At 38.3% G+C, this 23,926-nt stretch overlaps 2 protein-coding genes across 6 annotated transcripts in view; one reads left to right on the top strand and one right to left on the bottom strand.

Moving 5' to 3' along the window:
• The window catches only part of LOC124874823 (inhibitory synaptic factor 2A), a 62,262-nt gene extending 61,367 nt beyond the window's left edge, over window positions 1–895 (bottom strand). Inside the window, exon 1 of the mRNA XM_047376377.1 lies at window positions 758–895. Coding sequence (XP_047232333.1) covers window positions 758–770 — 13 coding nt within the window. The 5' untranslated portion in view covers window positions 771–895. The remainder of the gene's footprint in view (window positions 1–757) is intronic.
• The window catches only part of dock1 (dedicator of cytokinesis 1), a 308,112-nt gene that overhangs the window by 197,887 nt on the left and 86,299 nt on the right, over window positions 1–23,926 (top strand). The gene's annotated exons all lie outside the window — the stretch shown is intronic.

Below are 23,926 nucleotides of genomic sequence, written 5' to 3'. Positions count from 1 at the left end.
GGCTCTTCCCGTCTCCATACTCTCTGAAAACAATTAACATCAATGGGAGTCGTTCTCCTCAGTCGCCCCCTGCTTGTGGAATGAGCTTTCGGAATACCTGAGAGTACCGCCGACTATCAAGTCTTTGAAAAAAGAACTGAAATTATTGTTTTCAGGGTTTTATGATTGATATTTTAACTTTAGATTTTATATATTGTTATGATTTAAATGTTTTTATATGTTCTATAATGTTTTTATTGTCACTTTGTAGCACTTTGACATTTACATATACACCGCCTCTCGCCCGTAGACTGCTGGAGATAGGCACCAGCTTCCCCGCAACCCACTATGGAATAAGGGGTAGAAAATGATTGACCTTCAGGTCTGAATGCAGTCATGTATTTCACAAATTTCAAATGATGCATAATCCACACATAACAAGGATAACATTTGACTTTTATCCATCCACTTTACTGCCATCTAACAACTAGAGACATGGCCAATTATGAGCAACTTAGCTTATTTACATGCTAAAGACATTTATACAAATCTGTTGTTTTTGCTACATTCAAGTAAAAAAGTAACTTAGCATCTTGTCTTGACAGATAAAACACAAATAGTATTTTTTCATATAAATAAATTCAGGCATTAAGGGATACCTTTCATGCAGTCGACCAAAATCTGAAATCATTTGAAACAAGTTCATAAATTAAAAAATTTTGCAAATGTACCATGTAGGATTGTGAAAATTATGCACCGAAGATTAAATTGCACTAACCTTTTTCATTCATGTTGTGGTTGTCAAAATCTTGCTCTGTTAAATGAGCACCATTAATGCAAAGCCATTTAGGTCCAGCTGGTGGTGGGTTGACATTGCTTGCAGTGCAGTGACCTTTGTCATTCAGCAGTCAGAATATGGTGAAATCCATGTGTTCCCCAGAATTTAAATTTTTTGAAGAAACCTGAAAAAGCACAAACAGTCAAAAACTTCTCTGGCGTTGCCACAGTGACAAGCCAGGAGCACAATCCGAAGGTTAACTCAACTCTGTCAGACTTGATGTTTTGACCTGATGTCTGAGCCGATTATGGGTACTGTTACAACATGCAAGCTCAGCACATGTAGTTTTACATAGTAACACAGATCTTTCTCCATAAAGAAAACAGCAACAAACTAAACACCAACTATGTGAAGCTTTAGAAGTTTAACACCAAGTATGATGTTTGCCTCAATCTCTGTTCTCTGAGTTTTTTTATATGGTTTAATCTGTGCAATGAGCCCGCTGAAATAGTGCTAAACCTGTAAATGAACTGCTTCCTTTTTGTCTGACCCTAGATTTGTATGACTTCTCTACCTCTTAACAGAACCCACATAAAAAAAACAATATTTATCCCTAACATAACACAGTACAAGGTGTATTTTTCACTTCTTCCAGTGAAGATCTTTGTGCAATATACACCTGCAGATGTTAATACTGCATTTTGTCCCTTTTAACTGTAACATCTATTAATGTACAAAGACCTTTATGACAGATGTATGAACACTCTTCAGTCTTCGTCATGGGCGTTTTGCTTGCGATTCACACATCGCATTTAGCTTGACGGTTTGAACCCCTACTGTCAGCAGATGGCTCCTGTTATGTCCCCACATTGTGATAGCACAACTAATGAGATGGGCTTAACCTCATACTCCTTTTCTGGCCATCAGTTCCTACCTTATCCCGGGTTGCAAACAGATTTATGGGCTCTAATTGCCCAGTTGACAGCAGCACCGGCAGGATGAGCTGCAGACTGCTGTTTAACCGCTGCGCTAACTGGCTGTACTTAAGAGCGACAGCTAATTGGCAATAGAGACTGGCTCACACATGTTCTCTAGATCAACAGGAAACATGTTTGCTTGCTTTGGTCAGTTGATTAAATCACTATGAAAGAGGTCCTTTTGATGAATCTGTCAGAACTATGTCAGTCAGACTTTGTACCCCATTTCACAAACACAACAGTTGCAAATAGAAAACTTCCTTTACAAATCGTTTCAAAAAGAATCACGTCATCTTCATGCCTCCATGAATATTAGTCGGACTATAATTAGTGATGTTTAATACATGTGTTCTCCCTCTGACTGCACTACACATTAGCCTGTCACTAATATCTTAAAGCTATTTAACAGCTCAGGTAAATTAGTGTTTCGTAAAATGACAAAATCAAGAAAATGTAAAGGTATAGTCAGGTTTTTAAAGTTATGGATGAAAAATTTGTAACGAAAGAAATGGTGAAGAAGCAGCTTTTTAACTTTGCAATGAATTCCATCACCCTCTTCCTCTGACTGGGTAGTTGCCATTCAGGCTTTACTAAATAAGTAAAGACTCATGGAGCACCAGGAGGGCAGATCTGCCTTGCAAGAAGAAACGAGAAGTCTGTTTGGATTAAGCTGCTGAAATTGTAACCCATATGATTAACAAGCTAGCATCTAAAAGCTTTTAACAACAATGTCCCTTTTGTATATCTGACTTTTGCAATATTTTTATTGGTGAAACTACTATTTAAAAACCTTTCAAATCAGTGTTCTCTGAAAGGTGAATCCATTTTTTCACGGCTTGCATGCACCATCTACTTTATTTCTTCATTGAAATACGTGCTGATGCAAATAAACCAATCGTGTCCAGCTATTGCGAGCAATTTTCACCCATTTTGGCATCAAGTTGCAGATGTCCACAAAATGTCCAAAAACACAGCAGGTGCAAAAATCATCAAGGAGGCAGACAGAAATCTGATTTCACTAGCTTTGGATTGTGACAAAATGGAAGCACTTCTCAAAACCTTTAAGAGCAATTTCTGACGAATCGTGTTTGGAATATATGTTCCTCATCAACAGGTGATATGGAAGCTTTGAATACACTGCTGCAGATTTTAAAAGACATTTGAATGGATAATCCTTTTAACAGATTATTCTGAAGATAACCTTGGACTGATCACATGTAGTCTCACCAAAATAAAAAATTTACAAATTTCTTAAATGTTGCCAGAATAAAAGGTTTGCGCCTTCTTGGCTGTGTATTATTCCTTGTAATGTCACCAAATAACATACCTACCTCTTCCAGAGTCCTAGTACTTTTCGCTTTCTTTTCAACCTCTGCAATTAATGTTTCTTGTGAGCCCGTTGTTTTATGTGCAGCACCTTGTTCAACCATGTTTTTGTTTGAAGAGAGCTATATAAATAAAGTGGTACGGTATGCTATTCATAGTACATATGATAGTGTACACTGTATAAGCAGTGAGAGGATGTTTGCTTGGTTGCATTAAGTTTATCTTCTGAATTAAACAGCTGCTTAAGTTCTGATTTGCACAAACTTACCATGTGCAAATAGCTTTGTAAAAAAATAATATAGAGTTATATAGTTTTACTGTGTTTTAAAACCTTTAATTTTTGTAATCAAGACAATATTAAACATACATCTCTTTGGTCATTGACACTGCCTGTCTAGAACTGTTAGATTTCAATGTCTTGCCTGTTTTGGTCTGTTAAGTCTTTGAATGTACACATCCCCTCCATTGCTGCTGGGTTTCAGTCTCCCTTCTGGTCGATCACTGGTTATGCCAGCAAGCCATGTCACAGTCATGCACTAGCTGTCTTCAATGGAAGCTACAGCTTAGTGCATAGTCCAGTTCATAGAGTTTATGAGCTGACCCGATTAATGGACTGTTTCCATTCGAGAATGATGGTAAACACACACAAAAAGCTACAGTCAAACATGTAAACATATAGCATTTTTGTTCTGCCTGATTTGTTTTATATAAACTCAGCTAATAAAGAAAGGGAATACCACACGCCTTGAATCAAATTGCATCTTTTTCTAAAAAACTTCACACTGCCAAGATGCAGACTGCTACAGCGATGATTAATCTGTGTGAACAGGGCTAGTTAAATACATTTTTACTGACTAAGTGTGGTTCTTCACTGAAGCAAAAGTGTAAAATGTATAAGTATAAATGTGTTGTGGTAATGCATTAAACAATGGAGTCTGTGCAAGTATTGGTTCTTTTTCTGAACCCCTTCCAATACTGAACTTAATAGGTTCAGCGTTTATACAAGTCATCTCCTACTTGTTATTCTTCCTCTTTCTGTCTTTGTAAACCAAGTAAAAGTGACATTTATTTGCCCAAATTATATCCAATTACCTCCATTCTGATTGCAGTAGCTTGAAGCCTTGTAATAAACTGGGCACAGTGACATAAAACCCCCACTGATAGCAGCCATTTTTGCAGTCTTAATAAGAGAGAGACACAAAGACGCTGGCACATGTATTTCTTCAGCATTGATTAATTGCATGGGATCTAAACGTTGGGTTTTCATTCATTCTTTAAAGGCTTTAAAAAGAACGAACTTCTTTTTTGTTTTTTAGGTGTGGATGACCACTGAAAAATAAAATACAATGGTTTTTACTTTATTTCCTTATTGAAACTTAACCACGTTGCCCGAGCAAGCAGTTATTTATACTTATTCTGTCCCAGACACCAGTCATAGTAATTTCAGAATAGGCATTTTATAATATTCCTATACATCAATAAAATCAATGCCATGTACAGTAACTTTCAATAAATTAGAATATTATTGAAAGTTAATTTATTTTAGTAACTCAAGTCACCAAGTGAAACACACTATATAAATTAATTACACACAGACTGATTTTTTAATTTTTTATTTCAGTTTATTATGACATTTTTTTTTAATTTACAGCAAATGAAAACACTTAAGATTAGAATATTACATTAAGTCAATATATATATATATATATATATATATATATATATATATGTATATATATATATATTACAGTCATGTGGGCTTAATTAGAATTATACCTGCTTAAAGGTTGTTTTTTTCATAAGGTACTTTCAATCTAGGAAACAATCTTCATCGGAATGCATATTCTGATTCACTGAATAGGACTGTATATGATCAAAACCCAACAGCTGGAGTATCAGTATTACATTATCTATATTTTAGTGATTTGAGGATATAAGAATAGATACATGGTCTGTTTGTCACTGTAATCAATTTTCTCATGGTTTTTGCGAAAAGTGGGTTAAAATATCTGAAACAGTATGATTACAGGCAGAAGTTATTGGAGCCAGGAAAATTACTCGGTTTCCCACAGCAGAATTGTTGTCGACATTAGTAGGTTGTCATTTACTCAGTTTATACACTCACTGTCACATACTGAACGCTTTCTGTATTGCGTTATTTTTTTATTTACAACAAGCTTTTGTCTTGGGAATGAGACCCGGTGGCTTAGTGAGAGGAAGAGACTAGATTCCCCTCTGGTTTGATTTGTCCAGAGTACAGTACAGAGCTTTTTAGTTCAGTCGAGTGCCTTTGTAAATACCTAGTTGGCTAATCTTATCTAATAGTGATATAATCTAATAGATTTAACAACTCCAATAAATTGTGTAATCCAGTTTGTCTTTTCTCAACCAGATAAATCTCATTATTAAAATGATCTGTTGCACTGGAAGCTGGTTTATAACACTGTAGCTTGATTAAATGTGTTTTAAATAAACTAATTGACCGCTTTATTAGGGAGACAGTTCTGTCAGGTTCACCAAAACTGTAGAGTATTAGATTGGAAAAATGTTACCTGGTCTTAGTTTGTGCTGCAACATTTAGATATTGAGATCATAGTTGGATTTAGAAACATGAAAACACAAATCCATCCATATAGCAATCTTTGAGGGTACTGGTAATGTAATGGTGTGAAAATATTTTTTTGGTACTCTTTGGGTTTCTTAGTACCAATGAAGGCTTTTTTAAATGATACAGCCTACCTTAGCATTGTGTCTCCATCCCTTTATTACCTCAATGTAACCTTCTGATGACTTCTGAATGGTAGTCCATGTCACAAAGCCAAAATCATCTCGAACATCTTTCTCGAACATGAACACTGTCACCCAATATTAGTTTAATAGAGCACCTTTAGGATGTGTTGGACCAGGAGAATTGCATTATTGATGGGAAAACAACTCTGCAGCAATTATCTGATGCTATAATGTCATTGTGAACCAAAATACTTAAAGAATCTTTCAAATACCTTGTTGAAGCTATTTCATGACAAATTAGGGCAGTTCTTTTGGCAAAAAGGATCCAGCTGAGTACCAGTAAGGTATACCTATTAAAGTGGTCAGTGAGTGCTAAAGTGTTTAAGTTCCAGAAGATTGCAAGACATGTTTTATCTGCAGATGTTTATTGTCTTAAAGCTACAATAGGTATGTTTAGTAAAAATTTGTTTTTTACATAGTTGTTAAAACTCTCACTATGTCCTCATACATAATCTGGGAAAAAATCAGGCGCCTCATGGTCCTCCCAGTGGTCCTACTGCCATTTGCAGAAATACAACGCTCCCAGTCAGAAACAACCAATCAGAGCCAGGAGGAATGTCTTAGCAGTGCCAATCACGCTCGTTTATGCACAGCTCACATCGGTCCCCCAGCACAGAGCATACCACTGTTCAAGATTGCCGGTGCAGCTGTTCTAATGGTTGAGAAACGTTACAGAAAAACTGCCAATTTCTCAAGTGGCAAAAGATCAGAAAACAAAGACTGGTAAACAGAAGAAAACCAATGTGAAAAAGCAGGCTAAAAGGAAAGAATTAGACCGAGTCCTAAATGAAACAAGGATAAAACGAGTGTCATCAGAAGGCTCTGTTGTGGGGAACTAGCGGTGGAGGGACCTGTAATGTGTGCTTGTCCACCATTTTCTCAGCGGCCCCTACTGCAGTTTTAAAAATTTATTTGTCTTGCTGTTATTTTGGCTGGCAGACAAGTCAAATGTCATTGTTGCATTTTGTGCACAAACCAGTTTGTATTACATACATTATTTCAAATCTGGTGCACATGTTTCAGCATTTTTACGTGCCTGTACTTTGAGCATAACTGACATTCTTGCCATACGTTCGGGGACTCTTCCTTTCACCCTGTTAACTCAATTAGATCAACAGTATGTCAAATGGAAAGGCCCCGTTTCATGACTGCATATCTGATTTAGTTTTAATTTGGAATTCAAATAAGCATTGATGCACACAGCAATCAGCTGTGATTAAAAGGGCTACCGTGCTATTAAGATTAGCCTTCTAATATTCTGAAGCCCCACATAGCAGTCTCACAATTGTGTCAAGGATCCAAGCAGTTTCACTCTATAAAACTTAGTCATATCTTGGTCATATCTTTATTAAATGACTTTGAGGGAACAAGAAAATCATTTTTTTCTTTCTCATCTTTTTTCTTGTTCTGTGTGTAAAACGTCCCAAATTCTTTTGCTCAGCTCTTTTTTTCCCCCGGTATAATCTGTGTATAAATTATAAAAAGACAATGTTAAAGGTTTATACGAATGGATTTAGTTTTAATTGCTTCGTGTTTAATATTAAAGCACTAGGTACTATTTCAGTAGTGTTTGACATGAACTCTTGTCCAGACGGGACGTTCTTCTCCAGATACACAATGGATTCCTGGCAGCAGTGGAAAATTGTGTACCTGACTACGATGACGGTCGAGGACGTAGGGGACGTGTACATATTTGGACTTTTGATAACAGGATTTCTGCTTTTTGGAGTTGGTGGTTATCTGGCTTATTGAGTTATTTGCAAAACGTGAGCAGCTGTTCAAAGCATTCCAAAGCTGCCTGCGATGTTGGATGGAATCTGTAGAGCGATCAACACTCAGACTGAAACGTTAAGAGAGCAGAATCGCAAGCTGGACACGATTCTTCAACAGAATCGCAGCCTGGCAGCAGTTTGACTCAGAGGTTAAAGGATATAATCTTGGTGAAGTTGTACGCTCGAGATCTGCGGAAATACCAGAAATTTGGCTATTTGGATCCGCAATTGAGACATACCAGTAAAACTCATAAGGTAGTTGGAATTCACAACTTCCTGAACCAAAACATTTTTTGTTTTTCTAAATCCAGCACCCCAATGTGGCCTTGGCAACTTCTGCTAACAGGCTATCAACAAAATATTTCCTGGATGTAATATAAACACGACGCTCTTCCCCAGCACTCCCCTACCAGCTGTGTGCTGATAGGACTATGCGGGCGATTGATAAAACCTCCACCTCTCTTCTCAAGGACAATGGCGCTTCTATCAGTGTTGACAGTCTTAATTCTTGCAAACACACTCAGACTTATATATTCGCACCCTCGAGATTCCACCGTATCCTTGCTAAATCTTTACTTATGTGTGTGTTGCTTACCCCTGCTGAGGTTTTTTTGTACTGTTTCAGACTCTATTCTGCTAAGAATAGTCTGAAATATGATTTTCTTTCCTCCTATCTTACTTTACTTAAATGTGTGATTTCATTACTTTTCATAGATTTTCAGATTTTTTTAGAAGGATTACCAGCAAAAGCCAAATATTATTAGTATTTGAAAATTTGGACTAAAGTTGTTTTTACACCATTGACCATACATTTTTAGATTGCTTAAAAGGATTGCATTACAACTATTTCATACCAGTGAAAGCCAAACGGTATTAGTATTTTCTCTACTTAGACTTCAGTGAGTGCTCATGACTGTTGCTATTTGAATGATGGGACAACAACTGCCTCAAACCAGCGATCTCAAAGATTAATATTATAATTTTTCTTCTAGCACAGGATATATTCCTTACCACAGAGGACTTAATTAGGTAATTACCTCTATTAGAAAGATTGGATTAGAACCAGCTCTTACCAGTAAACTCCCAAGGATTATTAATGTCATTTGATTTGTTTTTCTGTGTTTGATTTTCTGTATCATTGTAATGTTTTTCCTCGTGTACAACACTTTGAGTGCCTTGTTGCTGAAAAGCACTATATAAATAAACTTGACTTGACTCCAGTGGAAAAGGTGGGCTCCCTTAGTCTAGAGTGCGAGGAGTTCTACCTTAACCAGACTGTTCACTCATTACTAACCCATTCACTTCTTCACAAATTTTCCTAGAATGGAAAGCAGTATTTTCTCATTACAACATTGGATATGTCTGTCATTTTAGGCTCTAGAATGTAACTTTGAGAAACTCTGACACTTGCATCAGACCGCATGCTGCAGAGTTAGGAAAGGGCAGCAACTTTTTCCCATATTTGCAAAACTGACAGACCAACTGGCCTGCAGGTTCAAACTGTAATAATTAGCCACTTTTTATCTACTACCATCACCAAGTCTGAATTTCAATAAGTTTAAGACTTGTTGAAAAGCTGCAAAACTGCGTAAAACCTGGCAGTTCTTGTAAGTTTAATTTGCAAATACTGCATGCAGTATACCCTTTAACTGCAAAACATCATCATGATAGTAATGCTAATATAACTGATATATATTAATATTTAAAATATTATATAACAATATTATTCTGAAGACATGAGATTATGAAGAATATTTCAATGATATGGCAAAATAGACAGATTTAGATATCATCTAAAGCTTGGGTCCTATAATTTCCACATTGAAAAAGTGGGAAAAAAAATCATGGCATTTGACTCCTAAAATGCAAACACTGTAAAACATTGAATATTTTAGAATCTGGTTTGGTTTGGAATCAATTTATCTGTTGTGTTCAGTAGCAATGTAAAGGTGCTTTCAGACTGACCGCAATTTTGGCAAATTTTTCGCCTCTTTCGCATGCTCTCGCTCGCATGACATTTCGCCTGCAATTCACGTGGCCAAAAGGGGACAACACTCCACTCGCTTCACCCTCCTTCGTTGCATCCCCGCTGCAGAACACCTGCCCATCTGTCTTCGGTGAGTACATAAATCTCAATGGATAAACAGCCAAATTGTACTGTCCAAATCTTCTAAATAATAAATATTTGTGTGCCTAAACATATGGACGAAGACTGGCAAAATACACCAGGCACGAACTGATATGACAACTAAATGGTAAATGGTAACATATTGAATAATTATGTAACAACGGCTGATCGGCGACCTAGAAATCAGGCTTGCTGACATATGCATCTGAAAATTAAATACTTATATATAAAATATAATTTCCGACATGAACATAGATGTACCCTGAGCAACTGCTGTAAGTTTCATACTAGTATGACAACTGTGGGGGGGCTATAGACACAATGCGAATTTGCAGAAAGGTTCTGATTTTTCAAGTCCAGCAAAATTCGCTGAACATTCATCGCAGGTTTTGCTTCACTCTATTTGCTCAAATTGCGTCGCTCGCATCGCGTGCTTCACATCCATCGCGGATTTCACTTCGCTCTCGCTCGCTACACTCTATTTGCCCCAATCACACTATTTGCATCACCCTGCTTTGCGTCCTTCGCCTCACTTCGCTCCTGAACACACCTTTACATAGGGTTGACATGTAAATTGCTTGCTCCTGTCGCGTCATTCAGGTTAGGTTGGAACTCATCTTAAGTGTTTTCACCTTTTAAACTGATGTTCAAAGTAATATGGAGTTAAAGAAAGACTGTATTGGTCTCTGTACAGGTTTTAGCAAAAATATATATTTTTAAAAGTTATTGTCTGTTTGTTTTCTTCCAAACACACAGATTTTTATATATTATATTTTTATCTTGCTAAAAGGGTTCTTAAGATAAAGCACTTACATGATGAGCTTTTCCTCTGTTTAGTTATAAAGGTCTAGCATATGATTACAGTACATTGACTCATTCCAGTGATAGTTCTTAGTCATTAAAGCTTCCTATAGTATCTGTGGGTTATGTGTCAGAGAGAATTCTCCTAACCAATCTAATATTTAAAAAAAATCTCTGACACTATTTCTGTTGCATTTGAGCTCTCATAACACCACACTAAATTACTTAAAATTTGTTTTCAGATAGGTTGGTCTTAATATTAGATCAAGTGTCTGAAATAAAGTCAATCTAATTTAATTAATTGGGGTGATAATGAAGGTTTTTGACCTTGCATTATCTCTCAGCACAGCCAAGATATGCCAGCAATAGTATGCAAATGGCCCACAATGATTATCGGTGAAGCTCCCTGAACTTAATTAGCAAGTATGATTGGCTGATAACTTTTCATTAGCATAAAGCTTAGGTGCAGATCATCTGCCAGCTTTGGCTTGTACCATTACCACAGAAAGTCATTTTATTGAAATAATCTAAAAACTGGGTGTAACATCAAATCATCTGTTCTGTGCGAGGATGTAAATATACACACACCCATCACTTGGTAGTAAAGGGAGGATTTACCTGTTACTCACAGCTTGATCAAGCATGTATATCATAATAATAGCCTTTGTGCTCTGAATTAAAATGACTCCAGTTTTGTAGGAGGTGCTGTGTTGCTTTTGCTTAGCCGAATTGGAAAAGTTAGTTATGTTTTTGTCTCTCTAAGCATAAGTTAATTAACTCTGTTGTTTTGTTTAGATGATTAGAGATACCTACATTTCATGAAGTTGAAGTGCCAAGAATAAAAGACCAGCCAGTATGTTGGTACATTTGAGTCTTTCTCCAGAACCTTTTTCTTACGTTAATTACTTTTGTTTCTGTAGTTCTGTAGTTTTCCTGTAATTATTATATTATTGTTGGTCATAGATTTGGGTTGGGGTGAGGTTTTGCCGGAGTGATGACTTTAGGTGTATCACATGACCTCATTGCTTTTATTTAAAAACAGAAATACAACTTCTAAATTAATGTTGAATCTTGTTAAAATATATAATATATTTATAATAGCTTAGACAATTAAAATGATGACTCCAATGTCATCTGGCCTTCAAAAACAATCTGTATCAGCTTTTTTATGTACTCATGAGACGCATTTGACACTAATGTTCATTGTGCTGGCAGTGTGCACTCACACTCCTATTGCTGTTTCCCTGTATTATTCCCTATATATTATTCTAATGTCGTAAGACTGTAGGGTTATTCCTTTAAACTTGAATATATTCTGAGCTTTTATTAGTATCACGTATCCTGAGGGACCACGGTTTTAAAATGTCCACACACTTAGACAGACATTAAAAATCATACATTTTAAGGTTTAGAAAGTGGGACCTGAATTCCTTTAAGCTTGTTTGAAATGGCCCTACAGGAGTCGCTGTGCAAAGTTCACCACGAGGGATAGTATATGCTATTTTCATGCACCTCATTAAGTTTTTCGCAGTAATTAATGGCAGGATGTGCTCACAGAGGAGCTGTCCTGTCTGTTAAAGCACATTATATGTCCACACACAGACAGACTGGCTGACTACTGGTTTCAAATAGGCTTTTACTTGGCATAGTTTAAATAGGAATCTGAGCAGCAGCATTGGAGAGAGACACCTTTAAATGTATTTGTGGGAAACAGCTACGATTTGCATAGCGATGGTAAAGATCAGTTGTGTAGAGGGGACAGAAATTTCATCAGGCCTCATCATCAAGCAGTGATGAAACCGTGAAACCGTGATGGGTTGCTTCTTCCTAAAAGGGTAGATCTGAAGAAAAAACATTTTGATTACAGTTGACTTTTGCATGTTGAGTCATATTTTGCCAGAAACTGCAAGGAGCATTGATCTAGCTTTTATCCTCTCTGCGTGACCCAGAATTGAAGCTGTATGCAGCATTACTAATGATGATTGGAAACAATCACTAATAATAAGACCATGGATGATGTATATGTATTTTCAGATCTGTACTACTAAGTGTTCCATTAATGCACATTTGCAGTTCTAGTAATACATTTTAAAAGAAAATGTATTCATGCTTTAAAATAAAAAAAAAAGTTACTTTGATAATAAAATGTCCTAGTTTTCTGAAAAAAGTACAAAGAAAGATTTGTTTTTTGGGTTTTTTTTGGGTAAATTTTAATGAATACCACAATCGCAAAATCCTTGAATAAATTCAAGAGGGATCTGGATGGGGTGCAGCAATTGGGCTAAATTCAGAGCTGGGCAGCTGGTAGACGTCTGTTTCTTCCCAGAGGAGTGCATAGTGCGGGGTTTGGTGAAGAGCTGGGTGACTGGTTGTCCCGCTGCAAGCTGTTGGACATGTTGCTTCTATTCTACCCCATGGAGGGTGGTGTCGCATGTAGGGTGTTGATAGCAGTTGTGGAGTGGTATGATGAGGTTAGAGGATTAAGACTGCAGGGTGGGTGTCATAGATTGTCTGGTGACATCTTTGTATCATTGGGAAGACCCAAGCCTACCCCTATTAGGATAGCTGCTATGTAATGGGTTTCTTCTCAATGGTTTTTGGTCTGGGTGATGTGCAGCTTTTTTGTGTGCGCTTTTGACAAGGCTAGGTCCGCATTTTGTTTCAGGATGTTTAGAGGTTTAGGTGTTGTGTAATTTTGGTTTTTGGTTTGACGAGGGCAATGCTTGGGTAAATCCTAGGGATGCAAATTCAGAAGGATGCCTTGAGTGTTTTGCTGTGACTTAGTTTGACGCCATGGTGTTCAGAGGTGCCCATTCAGGAGGGAGTGGCAATCTGTTTGAGGGTGTTGAGTTTAAGAAACTGTTCTTCATTGATCTGAGACAAACTCAAATTTCTTCTGTGCATTAAGGATTTACTGAAGGTCAGTTTTCGATTGTACAAGTGTCTTCTGAAGAGAAGGCCATGTTTCATACGATGCATACATATTTTATACAATAGATAAAATGTGACAAAATAGCAATGAATGGATACAGAGAAGTGAGTTGCAATCCGTGGATGAGGCTGATTGGTTCCCAGGGAGATGGGCTGAGGAGTCTGATGGGTCAGACCTCAGACACTCCTTTCATAGAGATAAAACATTACATCATCTCTGGCTCAGGTTAATCTTGACCTCTGTTCGTCACTCCATACTGTACTTCAGAATAATGTTTAAGTCAACAATTTTATCATATTCGGCTCAAAACCTGTCAGAGATAGCCCATATTAATTTAGGTCAAATCATGTTCAGCAACAAAGCAGCTGACTGGTGCTCTTTATCTTCCAGACCCACACTTGTCTCAATGCAAGTATTCACCCCCCAGGGGTTTCATACCAGTGTGTTAGCTCCTGTCAGGAGATGGTATTATTCTGCAGGGGCTTGCAAGTCCTGACCCTTGTCTGCCCTGTTTCTTGTTTCTGTGTTCATTCAGTTCTGCAGCGGTTTTTGTTCACATACACAACCTCGGGGGGCTGCTACAGGACTTGAAGAAATTCCACTGGTTCTCTTATCCCTTTTTTTCCCTGTCCATTTCCTTCCCTGTCTTTTTTGTAAGTGTTGTGTCGAGTCCAATTTGGTGCAAGAACCTGTTACAAACTGTTATGCCTTTACTTCAATACGGTAAATTTTCAAAGGATCATCTCAGTTTTCCACTTTTGCAGAAAAAAAACATTTTGTTCACCTAACCTGACAAAACATAAAGCAAAAAATAAATTTCACCAACATAAAGCTGCCGTTAAGAATCTTTAACTCCTTTTTTACTAGTTTATAATGATATGAAGAAGCTTCCAATTAAACATTTGCAAAGTTAAGGACATTGACAGTGCTCAAACACAAAAATTGGTAAAGCTTATAAAAAAACATTTCGACATCTAAAATACCCTGTGACCTTAATCAACGATTTATTTGTTTGTTGTTTTTTTTAACATGTATTATATGCAAAAACTAAAAACTTTAATAGAGCCATAACAGTCTTTCTAGAGTGATGATTAATGGACAGAAAACCAAAGCAAAGAGCTTTTTGAGAATTGCACTGCATCGGTCACAGTATGTAAATGATGAACAGAGACATCTGCTGTGAAGTGAAGCCAATACAGCAGTACTTTAAAATGCAATATTACTGATGGCTGCTATGTGTGAAAGCTTTTAGTATATCTCTGGCTTTAATGGATGACCCATTTAAAAATATCAACTTCTTGCATAAAATGCAAATACTATAGATGTTTTCCAAAGGTCCTTGTGGTTTTTTCTTTTTTGCTTTAGTAACTCCTTTGTTCTCTTGCCTGGTGGTCCTTGTAAACATAACCTTATAGTTTTTTTAATGAAATGTCAAGTTATATTTGTGTATTCTTTCTGAACTCCATCTTTTCCAAATGGGGTCACTCCTGAACAGTCCTCAAACAGTCTTTTGCATCAGTGTGTTTATAGGAATTAAAATAAAAACCAGATGCAAGAGCTTTTAAATGAAAGACGAAGTATTCTTTTAAAATTTTTTTTTTGTCTTCCAGTCTTTTTTTAAAACTATAGATTCTCCAGTCCAGTTTTTTGGGTTTCTTATCAGATCCCAGGATCTGAATTCAAATATTTGCCAGAACCGATATTTTCCAATCCTTCTTAAATGTTTAGTCTGAGTAAAATTGTTTTAGAAACTAACATGAGAAAACCACACAGCCACTGCCAATTAAACATGTGCAATTTTGCCCATATTTACTGTTGAATTGATATTCACAAGATTGGCTCATGAAAATTGTTTTGCATCTTATTTCAGCATTTAGAAATGCTTACATAGCAGTATGTGTGCATGTGTAATGTATATCCTTAACTCAAATATTTCCAAAAGTCTGCTAAAATCTACAAATCCATTCTGTTCCACAACAGAGGTTGAGAGCTCAAATTGACAAAACAGAGCAACTTTGCAGTACTCCATTAAGCCTTCTTATTATCTCTTGAGTCTTGCTTGATAAGTCTTGCTCATCCTTCATGAATGAACTGCAGGCATACATGGAAAATTCCTTTAAATAACTTCTTACATCTCTCTGCTTCCTCTGACTTTATTTTAAACCCTCACTGACACTGAACAGCTAAAAAACTTCCATGCTGCATTGAGAAATGATTGCAGTCACCTTATAAATCTCACAGGTTTACAATTACTATTGCAAAATAACCATAGTAAACGGTCATATAACGTATCAACGACGGTTTAAAATGTCAACTCTGGAATTATTTTGACGTTGATTTGAAATAATTATAAAATCTTAACTGCAGAGCTGTGTAATACCCACTGCTCTCTCCCACACCATATGCATTGTGATGCTGCCGCTGGTCAGTTTATAGATATTTAATGATCACATAATGACTTTTTAAGGTTCCTGTATTATTACATTAAGTCAGTAAATGATTTTACAGTCTAACCTACCTGTAAATTAGACATACAATGTTTTATCAAAGTTGGACACAACGGTTTTATTTTTTATTTTAAACAGATCTTTTGAAAGAAGTGACATATAATCTTTCCTGTAAAGGAGTAAATAAGATCCGCTGTTTTTTTTTTTTAAGTGGTTTTTAGAAGAAGCAAAACTGAGCCTTGAAACAAATGTAAATGTAAAGTTATTCATTTTGCTTGATATCTGGCAATATGTGGTATTGTTTCTTTAATGAATAATAAAAACTTTTTCTTTTTGATAATACACAGGAGAAGCTTATATAAAAATAGGTCAGCAATTAGCTGCACATATTGATCGGCAATTCTCTCTGAGCTCATATGTGCAAAGAAAGGAAATACATTTAAGCATTAGTCCAGCATTGGACCTATAAACTATATTGGCATGCTCACAGCTGCAGAAAATTGAGTAAGGTCTGCTGAGGGGGAGCCTGTGCGGGTGTAGACAGGATAGTGGTAATAGGCTGTCTCAGTGCTTGGAAGATGCAGAGAGCTGGAGGAATTGAGTTCTAATGGAATATCCAAAGGTGTTCAATGACGGTTAACCTTTCCGGCTAATGATTAGGGTCACAGGGAATGTGTATCGCACCCTCAGATAGCGTTTAGTCACCAATGGAGATATATATGGTTGATGAATATTGTATGGGTTGAAAATACCGGAGGTCCCACAGCTATGCTGCCGAACCAGTGCTGTTATTCCTGTTCAAGGTGAGTTATGTGGGTCAGTAGGAAACCCCTGCCCTGTATCTACAGAATTAAACATTTGACCTTCCATTAAGCTCAGAAATTCATAGTCCCACACAACACACAGCATGCAAGAGATTTTGAGCTAATACACATAAAACAGTCATACAAAAAAGTTATGGTTGTCAGGATCTGCCATTTTGGACTTTGTTTTGGTTTTGTGTTTTGTTTACTTTTCAGTTAGGTGTTTCTATTCCTTTGGGTTTAGTAGTTATGTTTGTTTATTTCTTCTGTTACCCTGATGTTAGTTTTGTTCTCTCTCCTGCCCCCTAGTTTTAGTAGTTCTTTCTCCCCTCACCCATAGTTCCCTTGGTGGTTGCTTTCTCATTTATTACTTAGAATGGTTTTCTCCTCTGGTTATTATTATCATTATTATTATTAGAACAGTCCTCTTTGCTTCTTTGGGTTTTCTATTTTAGTTTCTCGCTTAGTGTTTCTGTGTTTATTTACTGTTAGGTTATTTATTCTTGCTGTATTCTTCTAGTTTATTAGTTCCTTTTCCCCTATGGCCTTAGACCCCCTTTTGTTATTATTTACCCAGTTGCTTGTTTCCCTTAAGATTAGTTGTTCTTTCCCAGCCTCATGTCCCTGCTTTATCTAGTTAGTGTTCCTCCCATTTAGTTTGTGTTTGTTTACTTTTTATCAGTCAGGTGTTTCTTCTGTTCCCTCTAGTTTCTCAGATTACTTTAGTTAGTGGTTATTCTAGATTCTTATGCTTCATTTGGTTATTTGTCTTTGCCTATAGTTTTGCTTAGATCTGTTCTCCCCTGGTTATGTTAAGTAGTTTAGTATCTTGCCCGGCTCCTCATGTTCCTGGTTACCCCTGCTAATTAGTTTCACTTATTCCCTCAGTTCCCTGCAGCCTGGTCCACAGCTGTTTCATGTTTCCTCTGATTACCTGCCTCCCTGTCTCATTGGTCCATATTCCACTTCCCTCAGTTTATAAGCTCTCTAGTTTTCATTGTTCCCCACTGGTTCCTTACGAGGACAACCCTTGTTGTACGCCTGAGTTTCTCCTTATGGTTTGTTTAGCTCGCCTGGACTACTTGCCTGTAAGTCGTTGCTTCAATATTAAAAACATCTTCTACTCACCATGCGGTCTCCTCGCCATGATCTGCATTTTGGTCCTGCCACCAAACCCACAACGCTGACAATGGTAAAGAGTAGTAGAAGCTCAAATGAGGTCAGCAGTGAGCATCTGTGAGCAGCAGTATGATTTCAAGCCTAAAAAAAGTTGTACAGATGTAGTATTTGCTTTGAGAATGTTGGTAGGGAAGTGCAGATAAGGTCAGAGGGAGCTGCATTGTGTTTTTGTATATCCAGAGAAAGTACCGTATTTTCCGCACTATAAGGCGCACCTTCAATGAATGGCCTATTTTAGAACTTTTTTCATATATAGGGCGCACCGGATTATAAGGCGCATAGAATAGAAGCTACTGCAGTCAAACGTTTGACTGGGGTTGCGTTATGCATCCACTAGATGGAGCTGTGCTAAAGAGAATGTCAACAAAACAGTCAGATAAGTCAGTCAGTCAAACTTTATTAATACACTACAAACCAGCGTTCTGATAACTCCATTCACTCTCATGGTAAGGTCTCCTCTACATAGAATTCTATTGAATAGAGCCAACCACACATTAGCAATGCATTGGAGTCTAGGAAGTTGAAGTTGAAATCAAACGTTAGTGAAAACGTGAAAGGGAACTTTTCCCTGATTCAGTAAACATGTAAAAGAAACAGTTTGATGCACTAAATCAAACGTTAGTACTGTTAACCTTTCCTGTTTCTGTCCCCTGACCGTAGTCTGATGACACAGGGGAGACGCTTTCTCCAGGGCCGAAGTTACTAGTTTCCTCGGGGTTAACTCCCTCACTCATACGTTGCTGAGTTGAGCATCAAGAAACAGCATCAAAACTGAGTTGTTGACGAGATTTGGGGTTCTTTTTAATGACTTTGCAGCACGTAAAAACACAGGGCTTACAGACTCATACACCGCTGCTCCGGTCGCCGTCTCTACCCACCCCACACACACAATAATACCGACGTCACTCCTTCACTCTTGATTCTCAGCTACGGCAGCACACAGCGCCACCTCTGCCCGGAGGAGTAATGTCAACATCTTCCATACACACACACGAAACATACACCCCACACACTGAGCTTCTAATCACATATAGTTCAGGCAATTCCTGCAACAGTACATTCAAACGTTATACACACACAAGTGGTGTTGGACTAGGAGTAAGCACAGTACAGGTGTTTACCGCTATTACTTCGGCGACACCCCTGACTACGGTAGCCGTAATGCTGCAAGCGGTGCGGCTTTGTAGTTTACCAGTCGTACTGAAACATTTTGACAGAGCGCCGTGTACAACCAGTATGGATCAACCAATTAACCAATTGATCCATATATAAGGCGCTCCGGATTACAAGGCGCACTGTCATTTTTTGAAAAAATTTAAGTTTTTTAAGTGCGCCTTATAGTGCGGAAAATATGGTATATGACAGGGTGCTGAGAGAGCAGCTTTGGTATTGTATGAGAAAGTCTGCAGTAGCAGAGAAGTATGTTTGGGTGGTGCAAGACATGTATGAGAGCTGTAAGACTGTGGTTAGGTGTGCTGTAGGTGTGATAGAGGAGGTCAAGGTGGAAGTGGACTGCATCAAGGATCGGCTGTTGCCCATTTTTGTTTGCTGTGGTGATGGACAGAATGATGAATGAGGTTAGACAAGAATCTCCGTGGACTGTGTCGTTTGCGGATGACATTGTGATCTATGGTGACAGCAGGGAACAGGTGGAGGAAAATCCAGAGAGATGGAGGTTTGCCCTGGAAAGGAGAGGAATGAAAGTTAGCCAAAGTGAGACAGAATATTCAATTCAAATTTAATTTAAATACTTTATTAATCCCAAAGGGAAATTAAATGTTGACTATAGCTCATATTATGCAGGTTTCTTCAAAAAGCCATTGTAGATGCTGATGGCTGTGGGCAGGAAGGATCTCCTGTAGCGCTCTGTCTTACAGGGGATCTGAAGAAGCCTCTGACTGAAGACACTCTGTTGTTGTATGACAGTCTCATGAAGAGGATGCTCAGGGTTCTCCATAATGTTCTTTATTTTATGAAGAATCCTTTGCACAATGATCTCCAGAGGAGTGCCTAAAATGGAGCCAGCCCCTTTTATTAGCTTGTTGAGCTTTTTAAAGGCCCTGGCTCTGATGCTGCTACCCTAGCAGATGATGGCAGGAGAGATCACACTCCACACCAGACTTATAGAAGATATGCAGCATCTTGCTGCAAACACCGAAGGTTCTGAGCTTCCTCAAGAAGTACAGTCTGCTCTGTCCCTTCTTGTAGACAATTTTAAAGTTGCATCTCCACTCCAGTCTGTTGTCCAGGTGTACACCGAGGTATTTATACTCCTCCACCACCTACACTTATTCTCCCATTGTGGAAATAGTGTTTGACCTATTCCTGTTCCTCTTAAAATCTACAATTATCTCCATTGTTTTATTCCCGTTTAAGATGAGATGATTGTTTCCACACTATGCCACAAAGCAGTCCACCGGCTTCCTGTACTCAGCTTCTTGTCCGTCTCTGATCCACCCCACAACTGTAGAATCATCTGAGTATTTCTGCAGATGACAGGAGTCTGTCTTGTACTGGAAGTTTGATGTGTACAGAGTGAAAATGAATGGTGAGAGAACAGTTCCCTGTGGTGATCCTGTGCTGCTGACTACCTGGTTAGACACACAACCCTTCAGTCTCACAAACTGTTGTCTGTTTATGATGTTCTGTCTTTGATCCAGGAGATTGTTGAGGCATCCACCTGAGTCTTCTTGAGTTTCTGACAAAGCAAAGAACAAAGAACATGATCATCATAGTGCGGCTGGCTGATGACAGTGGGTTTGTTGAAGCAGGTGCAGGATAGCATCTTCAACTTCAACTCCACAGCAATAAGCAAACTGAAGAGGATCCCATGATGTGGGATGTCAGAGCAACTGGTGAGTTGTCTTTGGTACTGGAACAAAACAGGAGGTCTTCCACAACACTGGAACCTTCTTCTGGGACAGGCTAAGCTTGAAGAGCTGCTGCAGAATCCCTAAGAGCTGCTCTGCACAGGCCTTCAGGACTCCAGTACTGACACGATCTGGACCTGTAGCCTCATTTCAGTTGTCTCTTGACATGACCTCTTGAGGCACACTTGTGGAAGGGGTAGGCAACGGGATCATCAGCATCTTCTGATTTGGTTGAAGGCCAACATGTAGAAGCAGAAGGCTCCATGGCTGAGGTGGAAGATAAAACACCGGAAAGGTGTGGGTCAAAGGAGGGTGGAGCTTGTTTCTGAACTGAACCTATTGAAGAATGTGTTGAGTTCATTGGCTCTGTCCATACATCCATTGGTCCAATCGTCCTTCTGCTTGAAGCATGTGATCTTCTTTATCCCTGACCACACATCTCTGATGTTGTTTTGCTGGAACTTGCTCTCCAGCTTCTTCTTGTACACCTCTTTTCTGTCTCTCGTAGCAGAGAGTGAAGCATGGTTGAAATCACCAGATATTGCCACAATATTGGGGTGTTGAGTTTGTAGCTTAGCAACAACTGAGCTCATTGCAACACATGCATTGTTTGCAACAGCTAAAGGTGGAACGTAAACTATTGCCAAAATAAAACTGGTGAACTCTCTGGGTAAATAACATGGACGAAAACATAATCCTAACAGTTTGATATCTGGACCACAGATATGACACTTTACAGTAGCATATCCTGGATGACACCATCTGTTGTTCATAAGTTCTGCCGGTCCACCTCCTTTGCTTTTGAAGCTCCTCTTTAAATCTTTGTCTGCTTGTATGGTCAGAAAGACTGGCAGAGAGATGCTGGAATCAGGGATCCTGGACCCATGTCTCAGTAAAACATATAATACTGCATTCTCGATACTCTGGCTGGATCCTTTGTAGGGCTTGGTGTTCATCCAAGTTGTTTCCCAACGATCTCACATTGCCCATTATAATCGAATGAAGAGACGGTTTAAACTTCTTCCTTCTCTCTCTTCTCTTTGCTCCTGCTCTGCATCCAAGGCACCTCCTTTTCAACTCATCAGGGATTTGAGGTTGTAGTTGAAGTGTTATTTGAGCTTTTGAGATCTTAATTAGCTGCTTCCGGTTGTGAAAAAAAGCACCCCGTTGCCATGGTGATGCATCATAACAAATGTCCAAAAGTATAAAGAATTATTCAGAGCTACTCCAACCCGCTGCCACCTTGAGCGGGGCAATTCTAGAGTATAAAGTATAATTATGCAGTATGTGTGTGAATGAGAGGGACCCAAGTGGAGCCGTGAGGTTAACAGGGAACCGAGATACAGAAGATGGAGGATTTTTAGTACTTAAGGTCAGCAGCCCAGATCAACAGTGTGGAAAAGAGGTATAGAAACGTGTCCAAGCAGGTTGGAACGTGTGGAGAAATGTGTCAGGTGTGTTGTGTGATAGAACAGTATCGGCAAGAATGAAAGGAAAGGTGTACAAGATGGTGATGAAACCAGCAATGTTGTATGCTTTAGACACTGTCACTGATGAAGAGACTGAAGACAGCTGGAGCTCGCAGAGATGAAGATGTTGAGGTTCTCTTTGGGAGTGATGAGGATGGATAGGATCGGAATGAGTACATCAGAGGGGCAGTTCATGTTAGATGTGTTGGAGATAAAAGCCAGAGAGGCCAAACTAAGATTGTTTGTACAAGTAAAGAGAAGGGATAGTGAGTACATCAGTAGAGGGATACTGAAGCTGGAACTGCCAGGCAGGAGGCCTAGAGGAAGACCGGACAGGTGATTTATCGATGGAATAAGAGGACATAAGGGTAGTGGGTGTGAGAGAAGCTGTAGAAGATAGGATTAGATGGGGACCGATGACTCGCTGTGGTGATCCCTGAAAGGGAAGGGCCGAAAGTAAAAGAAGACATGCGAAACAGCCTTTTCCCATCATTATGTGATCCTGTTTTTAATGAGGGTTTAGTGTGGGTGAGGACAAGGCGATCTTGAAGCTATCCCTGCAGCAGATGCCGCCTCACCTGCCAGTGTTTTTTATGAAATTGTCGCTTCTTAATGCCTCTTTATTGCCTGCTCATGAAACTGTGATGCAATCCACTCAAGGGACATCACAACTGTCCTCCTTTCACCTATGCGATTTACAACACATCCCAATGCATCATTATTTGATATATTAGCAAAGGTTTTGCATTCATGTGCAGTGACTTGCAAAATTGCTCATACCCAATCCTTACTGAACTTTGTTACATTTTGTCACATTTTGATGAAAAATTGCATTGCATTTTATTTGGATTTCATCTGACCAACACAAAGCACAGCATAATTGTTAAGCGATAGGAAAATGATACAGGGTTTAATTATTGTTTTTTGCACATGAAAAATCTGAAAAGTCTGGTATTTATATATAATCAGCAACCCTCAGTGAATATTTTGTAGAACCACTTTTCGCTGTAAGAAAAAAAAGCTGCAATACTTTTTTCATAATGGATTGTAAAATGATTAACTGAATAATACAATTTAAAAAAAATGAAATTACAATTTTAAGTGTGATTCTTGAAGATTGCCACACACGTTATTGTACAACAGGTTCTTCCAGGAAATGAAGCTAAATTAAGCAGAGGGACAGGATCTCTGTGAAAGGCTTTAATAATTTGCCTCTAAAAGCTTAATGCCACTTAAGTTATTAACATTTAATTCAGCAGTGTCAGAATGGATTAACCTATCAGCCAATGTTCTGTAGGAGATGTACTAAGTACATCTCAATTCTAGTGTTCCTAAAATCTTTTATACCTCCTATGTCTGTTGAGGGAAACACTGATCTGCTGTGGAGATTTGATTTGTTTTATGCTTATAAGGGCAAATGTACAAAAGTAGAACATGACCTTTTTCTATCATGTCTATTTTAAGACCAGATCCCATTGCAGTCCATCCATTAAACCCAATTTTAAGAAAAAAAGCATACTTATTAAAATGCAGTTCTGGCAGTTTTTTTAAAGGGCAAACTTTGAATTACGGTTATGCACATCATTGCAAAACATGTATATCAGGACAAAAGTAGTAATGACAGAGTGTCCAGTTTCAGCTTGAGTTCATAAAGTGGATATTTACATGGTGAGTT

This window comes from Girardinichthys multiradiatus, chromosome 10, assembly GCF_021462225.1.
Source record: "Girardinichthys multiradiatus isolate DD_20200921_A chromosome 10, DD_fGirMul_XY1, whole genome shotgun sequence".
Lineage (NCBI taxonomy): Eukaryota > Metazoa > Chordata > Actinopteri > Cyprinodontiformes > Goodeidae > Girardinichthys > Girardinichthys multiradiatus.
This window is presented reverse-complemented; position numbering and strand designations above follow the sequence as displayed.